Genomic DNA, 21,316 nt, shown 5'->3' with positions numbered 1-21,316 from the left:
TCAAATACAGAGGATACATATAGGTATGTAGATAAAGAAATATGAACAGAAAACAAAACATAAAATACAAGGTGTTTGATGAAAAAGTTGTATATCTGTAATTTACAACTTCCAGTCTGCTTCATCTACTAGTTATTTTCAGCCTTTGCTGGACTGACATCTCCTCCTCTAACAGTTTTATTGGAGGAGATGTTTACCACCTGTTACAATTTAAATTGATATCATTCTGAAGGTCTGGTCAGATCAGGCAATAAATAGAAACACATGCAGGTGATTTGTGGGTGTGTAGCGACTTTAATGATGTTTTTCCCTTTGAATTGTGTGTCACTTTTTGAGTGCTGGTCTGAATGCTGTGTTCCTCCAATCATTTGCAATGAGAGTTTGCGTTGAGGAGCTGTCATATAGTATGTGAGTGTTACTAGGGTGTGCAATAATGATCAGTCACTATGTTTACTGTACACACAGCACACAAACCTGATTGTTCCAAGCTTTTGGCAGTAATGTGACCTCCTGAAATGTCTTGTAAATGAGAAACTTTCCTTTGTTGAGTTAAGAGATGAAGAGAAACCTGAGTAAAACAGGTTGAGTTCTGCAGGAAAAACATGATTATTTGGCCGTGCAAACCCATTAGGTTTTCAAAGGTTTTTTGATGCATGTGCAACAAGGTCGGGGATAAGGATCACATTTCCAGGACAGAAAAGTGATGGGAAACATCATTACTAGTCGTGTGCATCCTCATATACAAAATATTTGAACTGAAACCAAAGAAACCTCCAAAGAAACCTCTCACTGTGCCGTCAGTCAAAATTCAAAAATTCAACAACAGGGATAAATGGGGCACGAATGTAGGACACAATGAAGTCAGAGGTTCTTCAACCCCCCAAAAAGTACAGATATGTTATTTTCTTAATTTATATACTTGTAAACTTAAATAAAATTAATTAAATTGGTTATTATGCGTTCTGTAAAAATGGTACTAAAAGTCAAGTAAATTGCTGTATTATAACACACATATAAAATCAGCGTATAACTTCCTTGATAAAGACCTTCATGATAAATAATGTTATGATGTAGACCAAAAAAATCAAATAACTATTTCAAATGTCAACAATGAACCTTAAAACTCAATAAATGTTTTATTTCAATCTTTACTACAAGAGCGCTGTCTTTTACTGCATTATCTCTGACTTCTGGCATCTGTAAGATTAAATTAAATTTGAAAATGCACAGGATGTAAAGGCTTTTTACAGCCCTGAGTACTGTCTGCAGTCTTCCTCACTGGCAGCATACAGCCCAAACAACTTCCACCAGGATGAAAGGGCTGTGTGTATGTTGCCTGAGAGGCAAAACTCAGGGCAAAAATATTCAGTCAACTAAGGACATCTCTCTTCTGGATTTTGGTGGCTGGGCAGTGAGAGGACACTTGTTTGAGGTATTTTAGTAAATGAAACAAACTGACACTGTGAAATTAAAATGGGGAGTAGAGGTGAAATTTGATTACTAACCAACTTCATGTAAACCGAGTTTTTGAGTAATTAGACTATTGAATTAAAGCACATGTAAGCTTGTTTCTCTCCGTAACCTGGTTTGCTAAGTGCATGTAAGCATGGTCAGAGGTGCTCTGTGACACTGGAGTTGAGAGTATCATCCTGTGCAGATGTGATTCATTTACCTGGATGAGGGCCAAGTTCCCCATGATCATCTTCCACATGTCCTTGGTTGTGTCCATCTGACCAATATTAGCCTGAAAGACAGACCAGAACACATAAGGTCAACACAGTGTGTGTGTGTGTGTGGGTGGGTGTGTGGGTGTGGGGGTGGGTGGGTGTGCAGCGTGTGTACATGCTGTTGCCTCTTGGTCCCATCAGAACAATACGATGTCAGTTCTCTAGACAAAGATACTCTGATCTCTGATCCCCCACCCTGCGGCCGACTCCACTTATCTCATCTCCCCTCTTTCACAAACACACACTGATGGTCTCAAGTGTCAAGTGGCTGTGGCTACAGTGGGCTACTGTGTGTCCAGAGCAATGATCCTAATGCTCATCCACAGTGATAGGACACAAACAGAGGATCCCCTCTTCCTCTCTGCCCCCAAACATTTACATATGCAGAGGGAAGGGAAACATCTGGACAAATGAAAACACATACAAGTCTGCATGTGAGCATATCCGTTTCATGCATGGGTTAAATAAACTGAGTGTAAGAAGTGAACCACACAAGATGGAGGTAGAGTCTGTAACTATGAATAAATACATATAAATACATATGAAATTATTTCTGTGGTTTGAATGTTTCAAGGATAATTTGGGTCTGTTTCTGTAGTTTTGCCCATCATTTCTATCATTATAATATCATTATACTCACCAAGGTAATACAGTAACTGAAGTATGGGAACAGAGCAACATATCCAAACTCCAATGGGGATAAAATTGAAAGTGAGCACAACTAAAATGTTGGTAATAATCCCTCGTTTCACAGGAAAAGTGTGTAATAAAAATAAATAAATTTGGCTAAGCTGTTAGGTTTGTCATGTCTCTTGCCCAATTTTCTTTTTTGTAGCAATGTCATCATGTTCCTATATGTCAGCTTAATCTGGTGAATACAAAGTTATTATTGCTGATAGAGATATGGCCAAAGCTATTGGAAAAAAAATATTGTAATAAACCCAGAATTATCCTTTAAGTCACTACGGTAAAAATATCCAAAAGGTTAGTGTAGGTTAGTGTGTTTAGTCACTATGCCTTATTTTAGTAAACAAATGAGAAAAAAAGTTTTCAGTTTAACATACTGATTTACAGATGGCTGACAAGGCAGGTAACGTTAGCCAATTTCAGCAGAAAAGCTCTGACCACAGTATGCTACCTGCCTATCCCCAGACTAGCTAGTAAAGAAAGTCCAACATTTAACGTTAGCAAAACTGAGCTAAAGGTTAAGTGAATATTGGACTTCAATTTGTCTGCAGCCTGAAACAAATCCAAATGAATGACAACGTTGCTCTGTGTTAGCTAGTTGTGAGAGTAAGCAACAGCTAACATGTTAGCCACCCATGGCTGTCTCTTAGCTTGATTTTATTAATGCAGCTTCCATTTAATGAATTTTGCTTAAAATGAAACGTTGGGTAATCCTTCTAAACCAACTGTATTTAATTTTTTGGGGGGTATTTACTTATATTCTCCAAATTACAAATGCAACAAATAAATATTAAAAGGATTAGAGACACTAAGGTAGGGCAAAACATGCTGTTATCATCAGTGAAATAAGAACTATCAAGACTGAAACAGAACTTTTTTAGAAACAACCCATTGCGCATATTATACATAAAAGTTGATAAACTGATAAACTGAAATTATTATAAGTATAGAAAAACTACAAAGGTTAGGCTACAGAAGTACTGTCAGAGCTGAATAATAATGAAGAGCAATAAGGGGATGGTCTCAATGACTGGGTGTTAATATTATTTTTTTCTATGAGTGTGTGCGTGTTCTCACAATCTAGCACCATTCCCACATGACAAATATAACTAGCAGCACGCTCACAAGACTGATATTACCATAACGTGTGTAGGACTGTAACTTCCGTATCTGCCAGATAAACAGCATTACAACCACGCAAAGCCATCAAGGCCATGTAAACGTGTGTGGATGCCTCCTGCTATGACAGTCGTGATGTTGTTCAGTGAGGGCACAAATACAGATAAGAGGGTTTAAGGCAGACAGATAAGAGAAAGCCAAACATCTGTGCAGAGCACTGGGGGCATCACAGACCCACAATAAACTCCTTATGTAAGAGAAGCATAAGGTTCTTTCAGACAGAACTTTTAAAGGAGTCATAGTTTTATACAATAACGGCTGAACAGCTTATGCAACTTGTAACATTTTTTTTCTTTTAGCGCAACATGTGAACCAATTCAGTTCACAGAAAGAAGCTCACAGATTCATAGAAATATCGCGTGGTATTATGTGATGATGTGTGATGATGATGCCAAATTCACTGCTTGGGTGTGTGCGTGTGTGTGTGTGTGTGTGTGTGTGTGTGTGTGTGTGTGTGTGTGTGTGTGTGTGTGTGTGTGTGTGTGTGTGGGCGACTGGATTAGTGGTGTTTGGATCATCACAAAGATGGAGCACAGCGAATTTTGTGAAAGTGAATCATAGTTGACATAAGTTGCATGAGAGGCTAAAAAAGCAATAGATTGAAAAGCATCACTTCATTTTCCAGTTGAATAAAAAATGTTATTCATTTTCAACTTGTGCAACAAAGAGCAAATCTGTTGTTTACAAGGTTGGAACCCGAACATACCTGAATGGTGTATGTTGAAACCTCTAATACACAGAAAATGAGGATAAAGTAGGCTTTTGTAGTAATAGTAATCTCTGATTACAGTGTGATCTATACTGAGTTTTTTTTTGCAACTCAGAAACAGTTGCAATGTAGGTGCTGCCAAGTTTCAGTAATCCACAAAATATCATTATCCAAATACGCACAATCAATTAGGCTCAATTAGTTCACTCTTATGAAAAGGGATAAGACAAAATTGAGAAAACAACTACTTATTTCAGATAAACGATGTCAGATAAACAATATAAACAATGAGGACGAGCTTCATTTCAGTGAAATATTCAAAGACAAAGGAGGTTAAAAAGACCAAAGAAAAAAAATCAAAAAGGAAACACGGTCATGTGAACTAAAAACTCCTACAGCCAGCCAGTACTAGGGATTACATTATTTTTTTCAGTAATAAGCGCATTAGGAAACTTACAGTGGTCTTAATCTTCTCATAATTAGTGGCGGCGTGGAAAGAAACGTGGTCCTGCTGGGGCCAGCCAACAGAGAGCTAACAGTAATGTCTCAGGACAAGCTCCAGACTCTGGCCTACTTTGTGATGATGGATGTGAGAATCATTTTATGCGGCACTGAAAACTATGCACATTGACAAAAGCTTCTGGGACCACAGCAAAAAATATTAATATTAAAAATTTGTTCTGCTAATAAGTCTTAAAATAACACTTCTTCTAAACACAAGTTGTGGCAATGTGGTTTAACAATTCCATGGGAAACCAACTTATTTATTAATTTGTATAACTTGATTCAATTTAACTGTTACTTATTGTAATTACTTTAAACAGTTTCTAAATTTCTAAATTTGCTATTTTAGCCAGATTTCATCCCACAGCTGACACATGGTTAAATCAGTGTTGAAACATTGTTGAATCAACCTCCCAATCTGACATTAATTCACCATCACCTCTGCACCCTGAATTATTATCAAAACAACACGGAAATTAAAAGGTGCAATATACAACATTCAGCCACTAGATGTTGCACTAGAGCACCAGCATCTCAGACCAAAACAAATGTGCGCGTCGTTTACTCAATAAAGTTGGAAAAAAAAGAAAGCAGCATTTGAACACACACTGCTCATGAAACTCAGATCAAACTGTCAAACTAGGCAGTGTTGATCAAATATGGATTAAGATTTGGTTACTGCATTGCCTGTTTCTTGTCTCAAATGTTTTCAGAAACATGTTTTAGTGTACTGTGTAGCTGTAATGTGAGAAAGTAATATTTTCAGTTTTGTAGTATAAATGTGGATAATATGTCAACTTGCTGACAATCATGCAGCAATATGGCATTCATCAAATTCTATAATGGTAGTCATAATTACTTCACTAATACACAACTAAATTGACACTAAAAGGAACTGGAAAATTGGTGGGCAATGTGGTCGTAGTTTAGAGCCGAATGATTAGCGTGCAATAAAAAATTTCTAAGACAAACTGCAATTACGAAGACATAAATGTGTAGTATTTGATCCCTGTGTTCTCTTGTTTCAAGACTTGAAAAGTAATTCTAAATGTCTTGTTAGAATAGATTACTTTTGAAGTGTGAATGAGTTGAGCTCTCCATGTCGGGTGGGTCCCTGCTAGTAATGCTAATAAGCTTCGTCACCTGTTTCCCACAGGCCAGTGGAAAGAATGTGAGGATTGCTGTGCTTAAGAGCAATACTGGGCTAATTCTCTTATGGCTTCATAAATGTAGTGTGTGCTGCTATCCTCTGGTTAGCAATGCTGCTAGGTCATTGACCTCGCAGGCAATACAATGGACAATGGTACTGTTAGCTCAGAGAGCAGCATTATAGCCAAGAGCTCAGTGGAAATGTAAAAATGGATAGCCAGCTGGATATCGAGCTATAATTATCCATGAACCTCATCATAGTCGATTCAAGAGAACATGTGATTTGAAAAAGCCAGTTAAAGACATGATGCCTGTTCTTCTTGCTAACAATAGCTTATAGGCCTACTAAGACCTTCAATATCTGCTTCAAGCAAACAAAGTTAGCCTTTTACAGGAACAGACATCATGAATGTGAGAATCTAAGCCAAAAAAGCAGCAGCCCATTTTTATTTTATTCTCTACTTTAAACTGTTTGTCAGCTACAACAACAGCAAGGCCTTTAGTTTGGCTAAACCAGCAAAAAGCAATACATTGTTCCAATTATTTATTGCTACTCTGTGAATGTCTGAAATGAGTGACATCTTCAGAGAAAGGTTTTAGAGAGGGAAAACTTTAGATACCTCCTTTTAGGTCAGTTATGAACAACTAACAAGCCTGCGTGGTCAGGTGAATAGGCTGGGCAGGTGAAATGTTGAAAGACAAAGAGGAGTGGAGGAATGTTGCTATCACTTTTTTGAAACCCAGGTCACATTTGGCAATATGACCTCTAACCCCAAGAACAATCAGCTTTAATGGGCCTGACAGTGTTTGGGTTGCCAGGTAATGAGACTACATAGATTGAGCAACTTTTGAATGGGAAACACCTTACACAGTCACACAGTCAACAAAAACTCTGGAAATTCTGCAAGCTGGAATTAGACAATGAATTTAGTAGTTATACAGAAATACCCATCACAAGTCACATACATTCAAAGGCAATTTGAATAAAAAAAACTATAGACAAGACTATTTTATTGACAGGATTATTTTATATAGAATAATGAAATAGAATACAGTCTTTGGCAGCTGTAGCTGGACATACGGTAAACTTGGGACTTCATAATGGCTACCCGTGATGAAGGTAAGACCAAACCAACAATCAAACACACACACACATCTCTTACCGCTGTGGAAAGTCTGGAGGCCAGCGTCATCTCCAGGTTGCCTTTGAGCCCCAGTAGTGCTGGAACCAGGATGAACACCTCTGACACCTCCGTAAACACTGTCCAGTGCTGCAATGACCACAATGTAATATCAGCAACACAACATCAATGTAGTGAACACACTGCCATATTGAAATGGGATATATCAGATTCACAGAGACATGGTACACTGTCACCTATACAGATATAATTGTCCTTAGTTGGGTGCAGGTCTCTGTGACCTTGATTGAATATTGATTCACTGGTGAAACCAGACCTTTATGATGGACCAGATAGTCTGTCTCTACAGACTTTTCACACAATGTATCATATCAGCTCTCCTTTAACAAGAACAAGGTCAATGGGACTTGCTGAAATGATTTATCATCCTCCGTTTCTGTTCCCATTCTCCCCTTTCCCTTGTGGAATCCCCCTTTCACCTTTACCTACCAATCGTCATCTACAGCAGCTTAAATACAAGGACCCTGAGCTGTCTAATATCTCACTATAATCTCCATAGTATGTATACTACACATCAACAGTAATGCTAAAACTGTTATTACTTAGACAAAGATTAATATTTCTGTCAATAAACGTGGGTAATATTAATGTGAACTCTACATCTTAACTATTAATGTCAAACTTATTGTACCACTAGAATTCAAAAATCAAATGAGACTGTCTTACTGACTTACCATGTAAGTATTAAGTTCTTTTCATTTCATATGGTTTTAGAGTTTTGTAAAGTTTCTTGCCTGGTTCCAGACCTCTGCATTGCCATCTGCATATTAAATTAGTTTAGCTAACCAAATAGCCAGCTTACTAACTTGCTACCTAGCTACAGCCATATCTTTTTGATGGTCATGAAAACAACAGCAACAGCTACTGCAGCTTTCATGTAGACTAAAAGTTCCATTGTCAGAACTCCCACTTTCCAAACAGAAATTGGTTAACATCATGTCAGGTTGAATGAATGAAAGGAAATGAAATGACAATTTAATTTTATTATTTACCATTAGAGTTTCTACATAGTGGAAATAAAAATGAATAAATCCAGCAGCCTACAATATGACATATACTTTATCAGTACCCTGTGCCTCAGGATGCTTCAGCATCAGGAAAATCATCACCCATGTGGCCATACTGCCCAGCACCTACCTCCTACCTAAGTTTTTCTGTACGCATTACCTCCAGAGTCAAAGACATAGTGTGAGACTAAGTCAACCAAGAGCTAGGACAGCTAAATCTAAAGGACAACCTGGCCACTTGGTGACCATTGCCTCAGAGACATATAATAAGCAACAAATTATGTTTAGCACATGCAAGAGAACGTGTCTGCTCATGCTTCTGGTCTCTAGTGGATGGCCTTTAATGAAATGTAGAGTTGGTGACATCAGACCTGACCCTCGATAACCTCCTCCTTGGCTGCTGTCCAGCCCTTGAGAGGTGGGTTCCCTGTTAGTCCCTGGGCTTGTCACTGTGGTGAAGTGCCTCTCTCTACTGTGCCTCAATTAGAGTTCATGCAGTGATAGCAGGTTTGTGGTCCACTGTGGCCAGAAACAAAGCTATTGCTGAGGCTGAGGCCATCGATCTCTCTCCAGTAAAAGTGCTTATCTTTGGAGCCAGTCCCACAGGCCCCCAGCACTTACAGTCCAGTCTGCCCAGAGCTGAATCAATATTCACCAAGGCTGGCACAGAAAAGAAAAGAGAAGGAGAGGAGAAAATAGACGAGGGGAAGAAAATAGAAGAGTAGCTGACATTGAAGCTACATACAAACACTGTTAGCACGCATTTCCCTCACTAACAAGCTGTTAAACTCTGTTGCTCACACTGTGCATCCAGATGTACAGGACTGATAAGGTACAGTTCAGTTTTTTGTAGTATCAGTAGGTGTGGCACGAAAACTCCAGTGGGGGTTAAACTACTTCTGTCTATCCCCTTGCTGTCATCAAGCCAAGCAGAACTCCTTTCAAACAGCCAGCCTCTCAGCTTGGCTCTCTGCCTTCTGCCAACCCAGCAGCCTTGTGAGCACCTCTGTGAGCACTCCTCTCTTCTTTCACAGCCGCATGTTTTCAAGCTTACTCTCTCTCTCACTCTACTTCTGTCTCACTCCCCTATCTCCCTCTTTGCCTCCCCTGTGGTGATATATGTTGTTGTCTCCATGGAACACTGGCTTTGAGCCAAACAAGCCCTCCCTCCTCATGGCCACCTCCTCGGTTCTAGGAACTCGACTGGACAACCCCAGTACCTCTGTGTACAGACCTATAGGAGCTCTGGTATGCAAGCCCCACAAGGGTCAGGTTGCCCAGTTAAGTAACATGGCCCCATTTTATTTGTGATCACTGTACTTGCTGTACTGAGTGGGAAGCTAAAGCTCATGGCATGCAAGTCAACGTAACTCCAACAGCATCACAGAAACTACATGAGGTGGTGCCTATTTCATTTTCCTGGGTTTGCAGCATAGATTGTACAGTTTGGGTCCAGCCTCATTCAAAAACACATGCCATGGAGGGTCAAATTAATGTATTTATGGCCAAAATTATTGGACATACTGAAGTCGAACCTGAAAAATGAACATCAGCTATACAACAAGATGTTATTGGTCTGAAATTGATGAACAAAGGGGAACAGGATTTTCTGATTTCAACTGGGTTCTTTCAGTTGTGTTGGGGGATAAGAAGAGGTCAAATTTCCTAGTGCCATTAAAATTCTAAAAAGTTTTCAGACACAAAGTTGTCACTGCAGTTCCAACACATGCACACAAAAAGCACAATCCAGCCTGAGAGTCCTAAAAAAAGCCTGAGATGTGAACCGTTGGTGTCCCAGGACTAGATGAAGGTGAAGGCAGGGTAAAGCCGGAACTATCTGACCAGAGGGAGTGCAAATAAGCAACCTGGGACCCTCCAAGGGTAAAAGATTAGCCAGGGCTTGGGGCAACACAAAAGCATTCTAACCCACTAATCCTTTCAAACTATATCAATCAAATCCTAACCAAGTAGCTGTCTCAAATATTGTCAGGTGTTAATAGCTGTGGTCTGATATGTTGTTAATGATTGTCAGGGCACAACATCTTTGGTTGACGGAAACGACAGACCAATGTGAATAGCATGTCTCAATCAGCACAAAAGGAAATACAAACGGTTGAATAGCACAAGACTGAAAGTGGAGGGTTTTAGAAATGCACTCAGAGATTGTCATTGTCCAGTAAACAGAGCCAGGATTGAAGGCCAGTAGTTGAAATGATGATTCAGTTTGAGGGAATAAGCCCACGCTCTGGTTTCTCAGTGGCTCCTGTGTGAAAACCAGGCAAGTGGATGTGGTTGGACCAAAATGGTGTCTGGTGGGCAGAGAGGGCTTGGCTGGTGTTAAATCTTTGTGTCGACTACGATTTCCTGTTTACTGGTGCCAGTATTTTTAGAATGTTTGTTTTTGAGGCTGAAGCTGTGTCCCACTTCTTTGCTTTATTTTGGTGTTTAAGTCTACGAACTCCACAGCATGGGACAGGCAGCTAGACTCTGAGGCAGACAGATACTAACACAGATGGTGAGGACAATATACTGTACCAATTTTTTTTGCATTCTGTGGTTTGTGGTTTGACAGAGGAAGGAACCATGTGTGATATAATATGATACTGTGTCTTGTGATTGATAGCCAATCATTCATTTGTATTTGACACTGGCATTCCCAAGAAAACTTGCACTACATGACCTTTACAAAGCAAGTGTACCGTTTAGTTCAAGTGAGCTGGTCACCCTCAGAGTACAAAGTTTCTGGCCCTGGTGGTGAGAGACAGACAGTTTTAGGTTTTTCTGCTGCCAAGTCACTAAGCAGAACTATGCAGAAGTCTCACTCCTCCATACCAGCCTGGACAGTCCTTTCTGGGCCAACCTCGAGTGGGAATGAGGCCAGAAGCTCAGTGTGTATGTGTGTATGTGTGTGTGTGTGTGTGTGTGTGTGTGTGTGTGTGTTCTGTAGATAGTCAAAGTGACCAATGTTAAAGAGTTCAAATTTCAAAGAAGTCTTATGGAGAGTAACGCAAAAAGCCATGTCATGCACCAGTCCAAGCCGCAACTTCTAATCTCAGGCCAGGGAGACACTTAACTAAAGGCTCCAGCACATTAGAATTTTCAAGATTACTTTTAGCAAAGGAACTGGCGCAGCCTGATTAAACCAAAGAGAGAGAGGGAGAGAGACTAAGAGAGAGTTAGACAATTACCTTCCTGCAAGGACAGGGGGGATTAGCTGAGTTAGCGTTTCACAGTGTCATGGAGGGGGAATTAGGCAGCGAGACAACCTGCTAGACGCTCACCCGAACTTGCTAGAAAAGTTGCTTCAGACTGACCGTCAAGCCTCCCCTCGCATCTCACCACAAGCATTTCTTCAAGATTTGCCCATGATACAACTAGAGGGGAGGGATAAGGCCCTGTACCTTCTCTGTCTCCTCTTTTCCAGCCTCACCTCTAAAGCAATGGTGTGCCGAGTGTTTTGGAAATTAGAGAACCACAGCAGCATGGTGCCTAATTTGAGGCAGCGTGAAAAATTTTTGACCTCAAGCCTCTGCATTCCTGGTTTAGTGGAGATACCTAACCAAACAGTAATGGAGGCTTTGACACTACATTTTATTTTGTTTTCATTTTGACACTAGCTCAACTGTAGCGTGCTGCCATTCCAGGTGCTTAAAGAAAGTACACTTTTTCTTTTTATTCCCCAGCCTCTTTCCCTCCTCTCTTGTGCTGAGTTCCTGGGGTCCACCATGTTGGCATCAGTATGCATGTACACAATGTGCCCGGACTGGTCTCCTGGCAGCCTGACACCTCCACAGCTTTATCTGCATCACAAGCTGACTTTAAAGAAATATGTGACCTGTCAGCATGGCTTTGGCCTGCATTTCTACACTGCACATACACAATATAAAGCACACAGTGGCATAAACTCTATGATATAATCAGAGTACGAACGCAACTACAGTGAGTCAACAGGAAAAAAGGGCAGGAGAGTGATTATAATTTAAGATAGGCTATATTCTTTTCTAGTAGACAGAGTGGATCAAGCAGCTCTCTGGCTGCACACTGCACTAGAATAAACACTGTCTATTCTTGTTTCTATTGTACCAAAATATGTCAGATTTCAAATAGAAGGGTGTGTGACGGATCATTAGAAGACACAATGTTTACCAGCATGTGCCCAGCCCTGGGGACAGGCAGGCAGGCAGGTAGAGGAGAAAAAGGTTATATAAATACCCTCATGGTGTCTGACAACTGCTCCATCCGCCCATCCTCAAAGGAATGCCATCAGATAGGGCGACAGCACAATGACAGACACATGCTAAGGCGAACAGGGCTTGCTAAACCAGTTAATTCAAATGCTCCAGGGGCAAGCCCATCCCTCATTGTGACTCAGTACATATGGTCTGCCTGGAGCATGCTCTGCTCAGGAACATGACTGTAAGATGAACTTTACAGTAGGCTTTTTGGGAGTAATTTACACCGACAAAACTCTTTTAAGTGATACTGGTGGATATCAAAGGCTGAGGCACCTATAAATGAAGCCCCTGTCGTTTTCCAAAGGTCCCTGAATAGTAAGAGAAGGGGATAAAGTTTAACTAATTAGATTAATGTCTGAATGAGTGTTTCTACACATTTCAATCCAGATTATCTTGTGATTCTGTTCTCCAAATAAAGATGCGAATATGTTGGCCCATAATGTTCCCAACATCCCATCAGTTTCAAAAGGAACCAAAACCTTCAATCATTTTTATAAATATATGCTGTGTGTTCCCACTATGTAAAGAATATGTTGGAATTGCTCACCTGGACAATGTCTAACACCATTCCCGCTGCCACTGTCCCAAACCCGGCCAGCAGGAAGGGGAAGACCACCTGCAGGCCAATGGAGAAGGAGGTCTCCTTGAGAGGCGCTGGTGGTTCTGGGCTCTGGTCGGTGCTGGTGTCATCGCTCTCATTGCTCTGGCTTGCATTCTCCAGGAGAGCATCCTCCTCCCGCTGTCCTTTGGCATTGGCCCGGCAGTCCATCGTCACCACAATCTCCGACCTCTCCTCATCCTCCCCAGTCTCACTGGGCCTCTCTGTGAAAGATGCGACCTCTGTGAGCTCAAGCTCGCCCCCAGTCCCTGGGCTCACCTCCTCAGGTCCCTTGGTGAGGATCACTGGGTGGACAGAGCAGTTGGAGTTGAGGAAGGCCGGTGTCAGGGGGCCTCCCTCCTTCATCTCAATAGCCCCAGAGGACATGTCGATGTCGGGGAGTTTGTCTTGTTCTTTCGACCAAAGTACCATGCGGAAGCCTTTGGAAGACGGTGGGCTTGACAAGAAAAGGTCAGGTTGCCTTGGCCTTACAGTTTTGGGGAAGTCAGAATGGAATTGACCACCTGATCTGGTTTTGGACCTGATCAGTCCAAGTGATTTATCCCATTAAAGAGGCTTACAGGGTGTGATGGTCACTATCAAAGACCAGGAGAAAACTGCTCTGTGGGAAAAAAGCTGCAGCAAGGCACATGCAGCCGTGCGTCTGCAGAGCCCGTGTTCCTGTCGGTGCTTCGGGAGCAAGACCAGTATGTTCTCCATTCACTGCAAGGTGCTTAGGGTAGGCCGGCAAAAAAAAGAAGAAAGCATACTAGTTCAAAACAGAGGGGAAAAGAGAATGATTGGCTCAGGGACTCACCACAGAAATCCCCTCCAGTCACTTGTAAACAGTCCCTTTTCTTCTTCTTCTAAACAGCTTGACTTTTAGCTAAGGGGAAAAAAAAGTCAGAGGTCTGAAGTGGCCAGATTGCAGTGCAGACTGGTCAGGCTCTCAGTCCACTGATCATGTCAGACTGGTCGGTGTCTCACCTTACACCACGTGGATGCTAGGAGGTTTTTTCAAGGGAGATATTTAAAGATCTGCAGTACGAAGATTGAATTACCGGCTGCTGAAAAGTACCTCTCCAACCAGAGTGGGCAGTCACCTAGGAAAAGAGCAAATCCATTGATTATTAAATGTAAACATTCTCCAGCCCCATTCCAGGTTTATTTCTAAATCAGTAGCTGACAGTCCAAGGCTGTTTCCTGACAATATAATTCTGATAAATGTGTCTATCCATAAAAAGTAGCCTATTAAATAGCAAGACAATCTTGAGTAGTGATAGTATTAGTAGTAGTGGTAGTAGTAGTGGTAGTTCCTATTAATTAACAAAAAAAGAAAATTTTCCTTATCAGAAAACCATAATCCTCCATGAATGTAGGCTTAAATGCACATTTTACAACAAGCAAAAAGTCTCTGAATGTAACTGAAACATCACAGCAAATTTTTTTAAAGGTCAAAAAGCACCACAATAATGTCATTCAAATGCCAGAATCTTGAAAACAAATATCTGGTATCAGCGCAGTAGATGATGGAAAACTCCTTAAGCACAAAGACTTCACTTTGTAATAAACTGTTAGAGTATTTAAAAACCATTAAACAGCACTTCACTCTGTGCTGATATTACGGCAAAGGTGAACAGTGACCGACAGTTTCATTCAGCGCCAAATTTCCTCCCGGCAGCTAAAAATATTCTACCATTAGCCGACGTGCTGCTGCGTACATCCTCTGGAAACGGAGTCCCACTATTGTCAAGACCACAGCAATATAAAGACAGCAGTTCCTGCCATACCTTTCAAAATAAACACCCCTTCCTTTTTTTTATGAGCATCACCTTCGTTCCAGTTCCAGGAAGAGAAACTTATAACTAATTTTAAGAACAATTGCAGTGAACATAAAAGGTCAGTTTAAGGAAGCAGCAACACAAACATATCCTTTCCACATTAGAAAACAAACATACACTACACAAACAAACATCATGCTTTAAACTTCATAACAAGAGACCAGTTTCCAGACTTTGCCAGTTCATAGAGCCTACTTGGTAGCCTACAAAAAAATTACACATACACTTTTAGTTTCACAAATCTTAGCTGTAACCTGTCACTTCCTTCTATATAAGCAAAAATACATTGGCCTACATCCTTACCTTCTAGAAATGGATTTAAACTGCAATCAGAGGCACAGTCCAAATGAATGTGATTAAAGATGGGGAAAAGCCGCACAGTTCAGGAAAATCTGTAACATCTTCATGCAAACACGACCCTGGACATTTCAATTCAATAGGCCTATAGAAAACGGTGGTGAGTCTAGCACATTACCTCTTCTTTCCTTGATTCCATTCCCTACGCTGCAGAGAAAACACAGTCATTCACCATAAAAACTTCTGAGGTTTGTTTAACCTTCAGTGGGTGATGAGGTGAGCAAAGTGTATTGACCAGTAAACATCGTTTTGATTACAGGTCAGGTACAGGTGTCCCATGCACCTGACTACATCAGTGTGCACAACACTTTTATTTTCCCCAGAATTAATTTTTAAAAAGCACTTTTATTTTGAAGGCCAAGCTACTTGCTTCTAGTCTTATTGTTGCAGACTTGACGCAGCTTTCCTCCGCTTGCATGTTGCGACATCCACACAGACTTTCCCCGCTGAAACAATCCTCTGTTTAGTAGTCAGGACCAATACCACCCGAACCCAACATGGCAAAGGCGTAAATTAGTGCTCCCCTGGTCAGGATTGAATAGACGAGCCCTCCTTTTCTATTCTACTGCTCATTTCATCAAGGGCAGAGGGCTCTCTGTTCCAGCACCGGGCTAGAGCCCATGTCACTGCCACTATCACCACGAGTATTTAACTCATGAAAATGAAAGACAACGCACTATAATTTTTCATTCTTAATCATTACCACACAAATATACCCAAAGACACAAGCTGTACTTTAACAGTCTGAGTCGCTAAGTGATACATTCCGTCAGATAAAGGCATTATGTGAATATCACAGCCGGTCACTCATTGTGTTATATGAAATTACAGCACTAATGTCCAGCAGGTAGTCAGATAAAAAGCTCCTCGGCGGTGGTTACCTTTTAGTGTCAGCGGTCCAGAGAGGAGAAGCGGACAAACCGGTGTGAGGATCAGTAACTGAGGAAGGACTCCGTGTGGCTGCCTGGCTGCATGTATTCTCCTCTTGGTAACGCGCTCAGGCTGAGGCGTGGACGCCGGTGCGCACGCCTTATGTATGGTACCGGCTCCGCACAGTTGCCTTAATGGTTAATGGTGGTTAATGGTTAAACCCTCCCTCCCTTCCGCGCGGTTAAGGCTGTGTCCCAGTCTCTCCCGACTCGTCACATTGCACCCGTCCTCTGGCCCCCGCCGCCCGGCTGCTTGGATGCGCATCTATAATACACCCGTCCGGTGCAGGGGGCCAGGAAGCCACAAGGCGGGCCCTCCCTACGATACATACCCCCCCCCCCCCCCCCCCCCCCCCCCCCCCCACCCCTCTCATCTCCCCTCCATCACCACCCTCCCACCCCTTCGTCTCCATTGCGCACAAGTACCTCTCCTCCCTCTACCCCATGCGTGTGGAAATTTGTGTCCGTGCGGTGCCACTCTCCTCCACAAGCCTACTAATTTACTACCAGCGGGATGAGACACATGATTAAAAGTTTTAATTTAACAGTAGGTCTAGATTCCTGAATGAATTGGCACACACGCATGTCTGTACAGTATAACTGAGCTGGGGCTGATTTTAGTCACTGATCCACAAACACACAGAATAAATAAATGCAAGTCTTACATAAGTGACTGTTGAGATTACGCCATGCGCCATGCGTGACCTGAAAACACAAGAGGTGAATATGGTCGAGTAGAAACTTTATGCACATTGCATAATTGCATTGACAATAAAGATAGAAACACATATTGATAATAATATTAATTTTACAACAATATTCCTTTAGGGACCTATAGTGAGTCCCTATTCATCAGAGTTTATCAAAGAGACCCAGTGACCTTGCCTGACTTTATAGGGTCTTCCCCTTATAGGGACTTTTTTGTTGCATTTGGTTTATAGTGGGTTTATAGACGTACCTGTGGAGTTCCCCAAAGCTCAATCCTTAGGCCTCTTTTATTTAACATTGATATGTTTCCATTAGGCCAAATGATGTAAAACAATTAATCATAATTATGCAGTAATTTATTAGTAATTTACTTTGCTGTCATCTAGGGACAGTTCCATAGATTCTCTCTGCAAGTGCATTGAAATAAATAAGGATTGGATGTACTTCCTTCGGCTAAATACAGACAAAACTTAATTATTTTCATAATTGCCTTTTTAGAATAAAGGTATCTCTTCTGGTCTCTGTCTTTGAAAACTAAAAACCAGTTAACTCTAACAAGGAGAACTGAACAAAACTGAACTGTCTCTGCCTCGCTCATGTGGTAGTGATGTGCTAACTGAAACAAAATATTGAAAAGTAGCACCTGTGCACCACAGAGCTGGAACAATTGCTTAGAAAATAGAAGACTTGCTCCGCCTTTGATTACATTAAATTATCAAATGAATAATTAGACTTTTTTTTTTTTTAACTTGCTTATTTCCTCTCTTGTCTTTTCTTCTTGTCTTTCTTGGGATGCAGTTAGCTTAGCTTAGCATAAAGACTGGAAGCTGGGGGAAACAGTCAACCCAGCTCTCTTCAAAGTTCAAAAATATGCCTATAAGCACCTCTAAAGCTCACTAATTAACACGTTGTACCACAGTTGTTCAATCCATACATAAACACAAATGTAAAATCAACACGTTTTGGTTTTAGGCAGATTTACAGAGAGTTATGTGCTGTTACTATGTCTTGGTGAACAGTTGCCAGGTGCAGTGACCTCTTTGGAGTCTCCTTTGGTTGCTTGGTAACCTCACAGTGAAGACAGGACATTTCAGCAAATGGGGGGTTTTTTTTGTTTTGTTTTGGGGGTTTTTTTTAACCAAAACTTCAAGCTATACATTTAAATGCAGTTTATTATATTAATTTTCATGTTTTTGATGCCATGAAAAAGGATATTTTTTATTATGTGTGCACAAGTTATGGATCAAGTTTGTTTTAAAATCATTTTCAGGAACTTCAGAGGCTCTATATTTAACTGAACCTTAAGAAATCATTGTTTTTTGCACTTACATGTTGACTTGTGTCTTTTTAATTTGCATTGTAAATTTTATGCCGTATTATTTTTTGTATTATTTACTATAGGAATACAGAAGTTTTTTTCATCAAGGGATTGCAAAGTATGTCAGTGTTTTGTTTGTGTGTGTGATGTGCGAGTTATCTAACAGACAAATTGCACGCTGCCTCAGCCTCCTCATGCTGTTCCTAAGAGAGCAGCAGCTCTAACAACGTCCCCAGAGGACCTGCAGCTTTATTGTGCTGTTCGCCTGTTGCTATACAGCCGCTCGGCTCAGCATCAGCAGCCCCTGCATCGCCCAGAGAGCAGAGGCTACAATCTATCCACATCCCCCCCATGCTGGCACTGTGGTGAGCCGAGCCAGTTTGCACACAGCGTAAACATCCAGTAATGACAGGGGAATGAGAATCAGTCACACTGTGGTCTGTGGGTGGATGTGTTTGGTGGTTTTTCCCAGACTTGTAGGGGAAAAGGAAGTTGTGATTTGCTTGCAGTTTGTGGTCATATAACTCACACTGAAATTAGGCTTATATTATTTTGCATATTCCTCCAACCTATACAAATATGAGCTGCACAAGAGCAGTGAGAGAAAAAGGTCAGGCAGAAGATGTGCTACTAGAAGTCGGAGTGTCTTTCTGAGGATCACTTATACATTGATGGATGAATCCTGTGGCTGACTGCCAAATGGTTTACTTGAAATAAATCTTAATGTCAAGCTGTATTGCACACAGGCTGAAGGACATCAAACTGCAACTGAACATTTGGATTGAGTATATACTCTGTGATAAATCATCACCTTTTACAAAGACATAGCTTGTTATTCATTTATTTTTTATGCCCCACTTGAACATGAGTGAATATTTACTATTGTTCCCTATTTCCAGATGTAAGAACAGGAAAGTCTTCCTGCAGCTTATTTTCTGTAGAGGATGTCTACATGCCGTACAGCCTGTTCCAAGAAGCAAGGGTGGTTTCACAAATGATTGTCATTCACAAATTGCAGATTACTTTGCAAGTCCTACAGGGCTCTCAGATGCTCATGTACAGTCTGCAGGTACTACTTTTGATTACTGAAAAGTGTCAGAATCAACAGGAGAGGAATATGTGTTTTATGTGGTGATGATGCAAGTGGCAGCTTGCATATTCAGTGAAACAGGGCCCAGTCATCAAAGACTTCCAGAGAACTCGGTAAAACTGCTTCCTGGAACAGATGTGAGTTCACAGAGTTAACATCACAGGAAAATAACACTGCAACAGAGGCGGATTACATATACATGGTGTCACGTCATTTCCAGTGAAGCAGTTTCAGGCCGATAACAGTATATTTAGGACAACACCTGTGATTTTTAAAATATTTTCTATCAATTTAATATCAATTGTGGCATGTTTATATACAACTTACACAATAAATATATATTTGAATCCATATGTCCAGTATCTCAGGCTCATTTATTTCCATTCAATTTTAAAAAAAGGTGACAGCAATCAAACACTGTGAGGGAGAATTTGAGCATTTTCTTTTGAAAAGCAAAAAAAAAAAAGGTTTTGATTGTAGTCCTCCTGTTTCTCGGTATTATAATGATCAACAGAGGATCCATGCTCTATTGATCGTTTTATTCTTCATAAAAGAGTTTTATGGAGATGTTTTTTTTATTGTGTGCTGTACAGACTGTAAAGCCCTTTGAGGCAAATTTATGATTTTGGGTTAAATGAATCAACTTTACTTGACATGGCTTGAATTGTCTTCACCAAACCACATTTACATTCATAACAGGAGATACTTTAAGGCACTTTTTCATATTCCTGCACTCTCTGGAGAACACAACAGGAGTTGAGACAAGATGAGAGGCCGTCACATTTCTGTTCTTTTTTCTTCTTCTCTGATCACTCCATATGATTTAAAACTATTTTTATTACTATCTCATGGTTACTGACAAAGACTGTGTATGGTTACATGTCTGTGATCTCCTTTATGTCTTTACTGGATTAAAAATACAGCAGTAAAGGTACAAATCTAATGAAAAATGAATGAAACCAGATCAGTTAAATTATAAAACCACTTTTTATTGGTTTTAGTTCGTGGATGTTCAGTAATCACTCTGTTGCAGTCCAGGATGGATTACTTTGAAATTTAATACATCGTGGAATCATAATGACTTTGTGGATTTGTATCTAGTGCCAGCAACAGCTCTGATTTATCAAGTGCAACACTTGAGTCATGACTGTAACTCGAAATCTTAAGCCAAACTACTAAGAATAGCAAAGTTGTGTTCAATGTTTCATCTATCTGATAACTTTGTTGATGATGGTCAATAAAGCTAAGCTTATCTTCCCGGGACTGAATCTGCTTTTTGCTGTAAAAATATTAACTCCAACACACACAATCATTTAACGAATATAAACGTAAAGTCACATTTGAGCTGAGACTCTGTCATTCATTGATCGGGCAGGATTTCTTCTCTTTTTTTTGCAGCAAAAACTTATTGTTTTACCAAAAAATGTTACGACATACATTTACTGGCAGTGATTCAAAGTCTAACCTACAGTTTTATGTCTTTTTAAAATTTCCCCTCAAACAGCAGCAGCACAGAGCTGAATGAATATATAACTAAATGAGGGAACATGGAAGAACAGGATGTGATCTGTCAAACTACATGGCAGTCATTACATCAAGCTGCCATCTTACTATACTTTCTTACATAATGTGTACAAGAAAGTTGGAAAAAATGCATTTCTCTTGTGTCTGTCTGTCTGGTCAACATGTTCCAACACTATTACATAATATTAAAGCCTAAATACGGAGTAATACAAAGCTCTTAGCATAGTTAGCTGTTTACAAATGTCACATGCAACCATGTCTGTTGATGACTGTCAGGATGATACACTATCATTTATTTTAAAATGTGTATTTAGCCATATTTTAATGTAAATATGAGTGTGTGTTACATATTAAGCATGCAGACAGACACAAGAGAAGTGGATCATGCTGTAGTGGTTTGAGAAGTTCTACAGTCCATTATTTCAGTACATCCAGACACCTCAGAATGTTTTATTGCACTTACAACAGGATGTCTGTGCTCCTAATCCATGGTTAGATTATTTTCACCATCGAGTTAGATTAAAGCAATAATCATTGTTGCTACCTGGCCAT

General features: G+C 40.5%; 1 protein-coding gene across 6 annotated transcripts in view; it reads right to left on the bottom strand.

Annotated features, from left to right (window-relative positions):
- Positions 1 to 16,352, bottom strand: part of slc41a1 (solute carrier family 41 member 1) — a 28,323-nt gene extending 11,971 nt beyond the window's left edge. The window contains exons 1-6 of one of the 6 annotated variants that reach the window (XM_042407120.1): positions 16,077 to 16,351; positions 13,985 to 14,100; positions 13,815 to 13,883; positions 12,947 to 13,221; positions 7,119 to 7,226; positions 1,673 to 1,744 (exon numbers count right to left, since the gene is read on the bottom strand). In XM_042407120.1, coding sequence (XP_042263054.1) covers positions 1,673 to 1,744; positions 7,119 to 7,226; positions 12,947 to 13,168 — 402 coding nt within the window. In that variant the 5' untranslated portion in view covers positions 13,169 to 13,221; positions 13,815 to 13,883; positions 13,985 to 14,100; positions 16,077 to 16,351. Of the gene's footprint in view, positions 1 to 1,672; positions 1,745 to 7,118; positions 7,227 to 12,946; positions 14,101 to 14,693; positions 14,752 to 16,076 lie in introns of those variants that run through there. The other 5 variants (XM_042407119.1, XM_042407115.1, XM_042407118.1 and 2 more) reach the window with 5 other exon arrangements.
- Between the last annotated feature and the right edge of the window lie 4,964 nt (positions 16,353 to 21,316).

Source organism: Thunnus maccoyii, chromosome 3 (assembly GCF_910596095.1).
Source record: "Thunnus maccoyii chromosome 3, fThuMac1.1, whole genome shotgun sequence".
NCBI classification, from domain to species: domain Eukaryota; kingdom Metazoa; phylum Chordata; class Actinopteri; order Scombriformes; family Scombridae; genus Thunnus; species Thunnus maccoyii.
The sequence above is the reverse complement of the archived record's forward strand: the minus strand, read 5'-3'. Positions and strand labels throughout refer to the sequence as shown.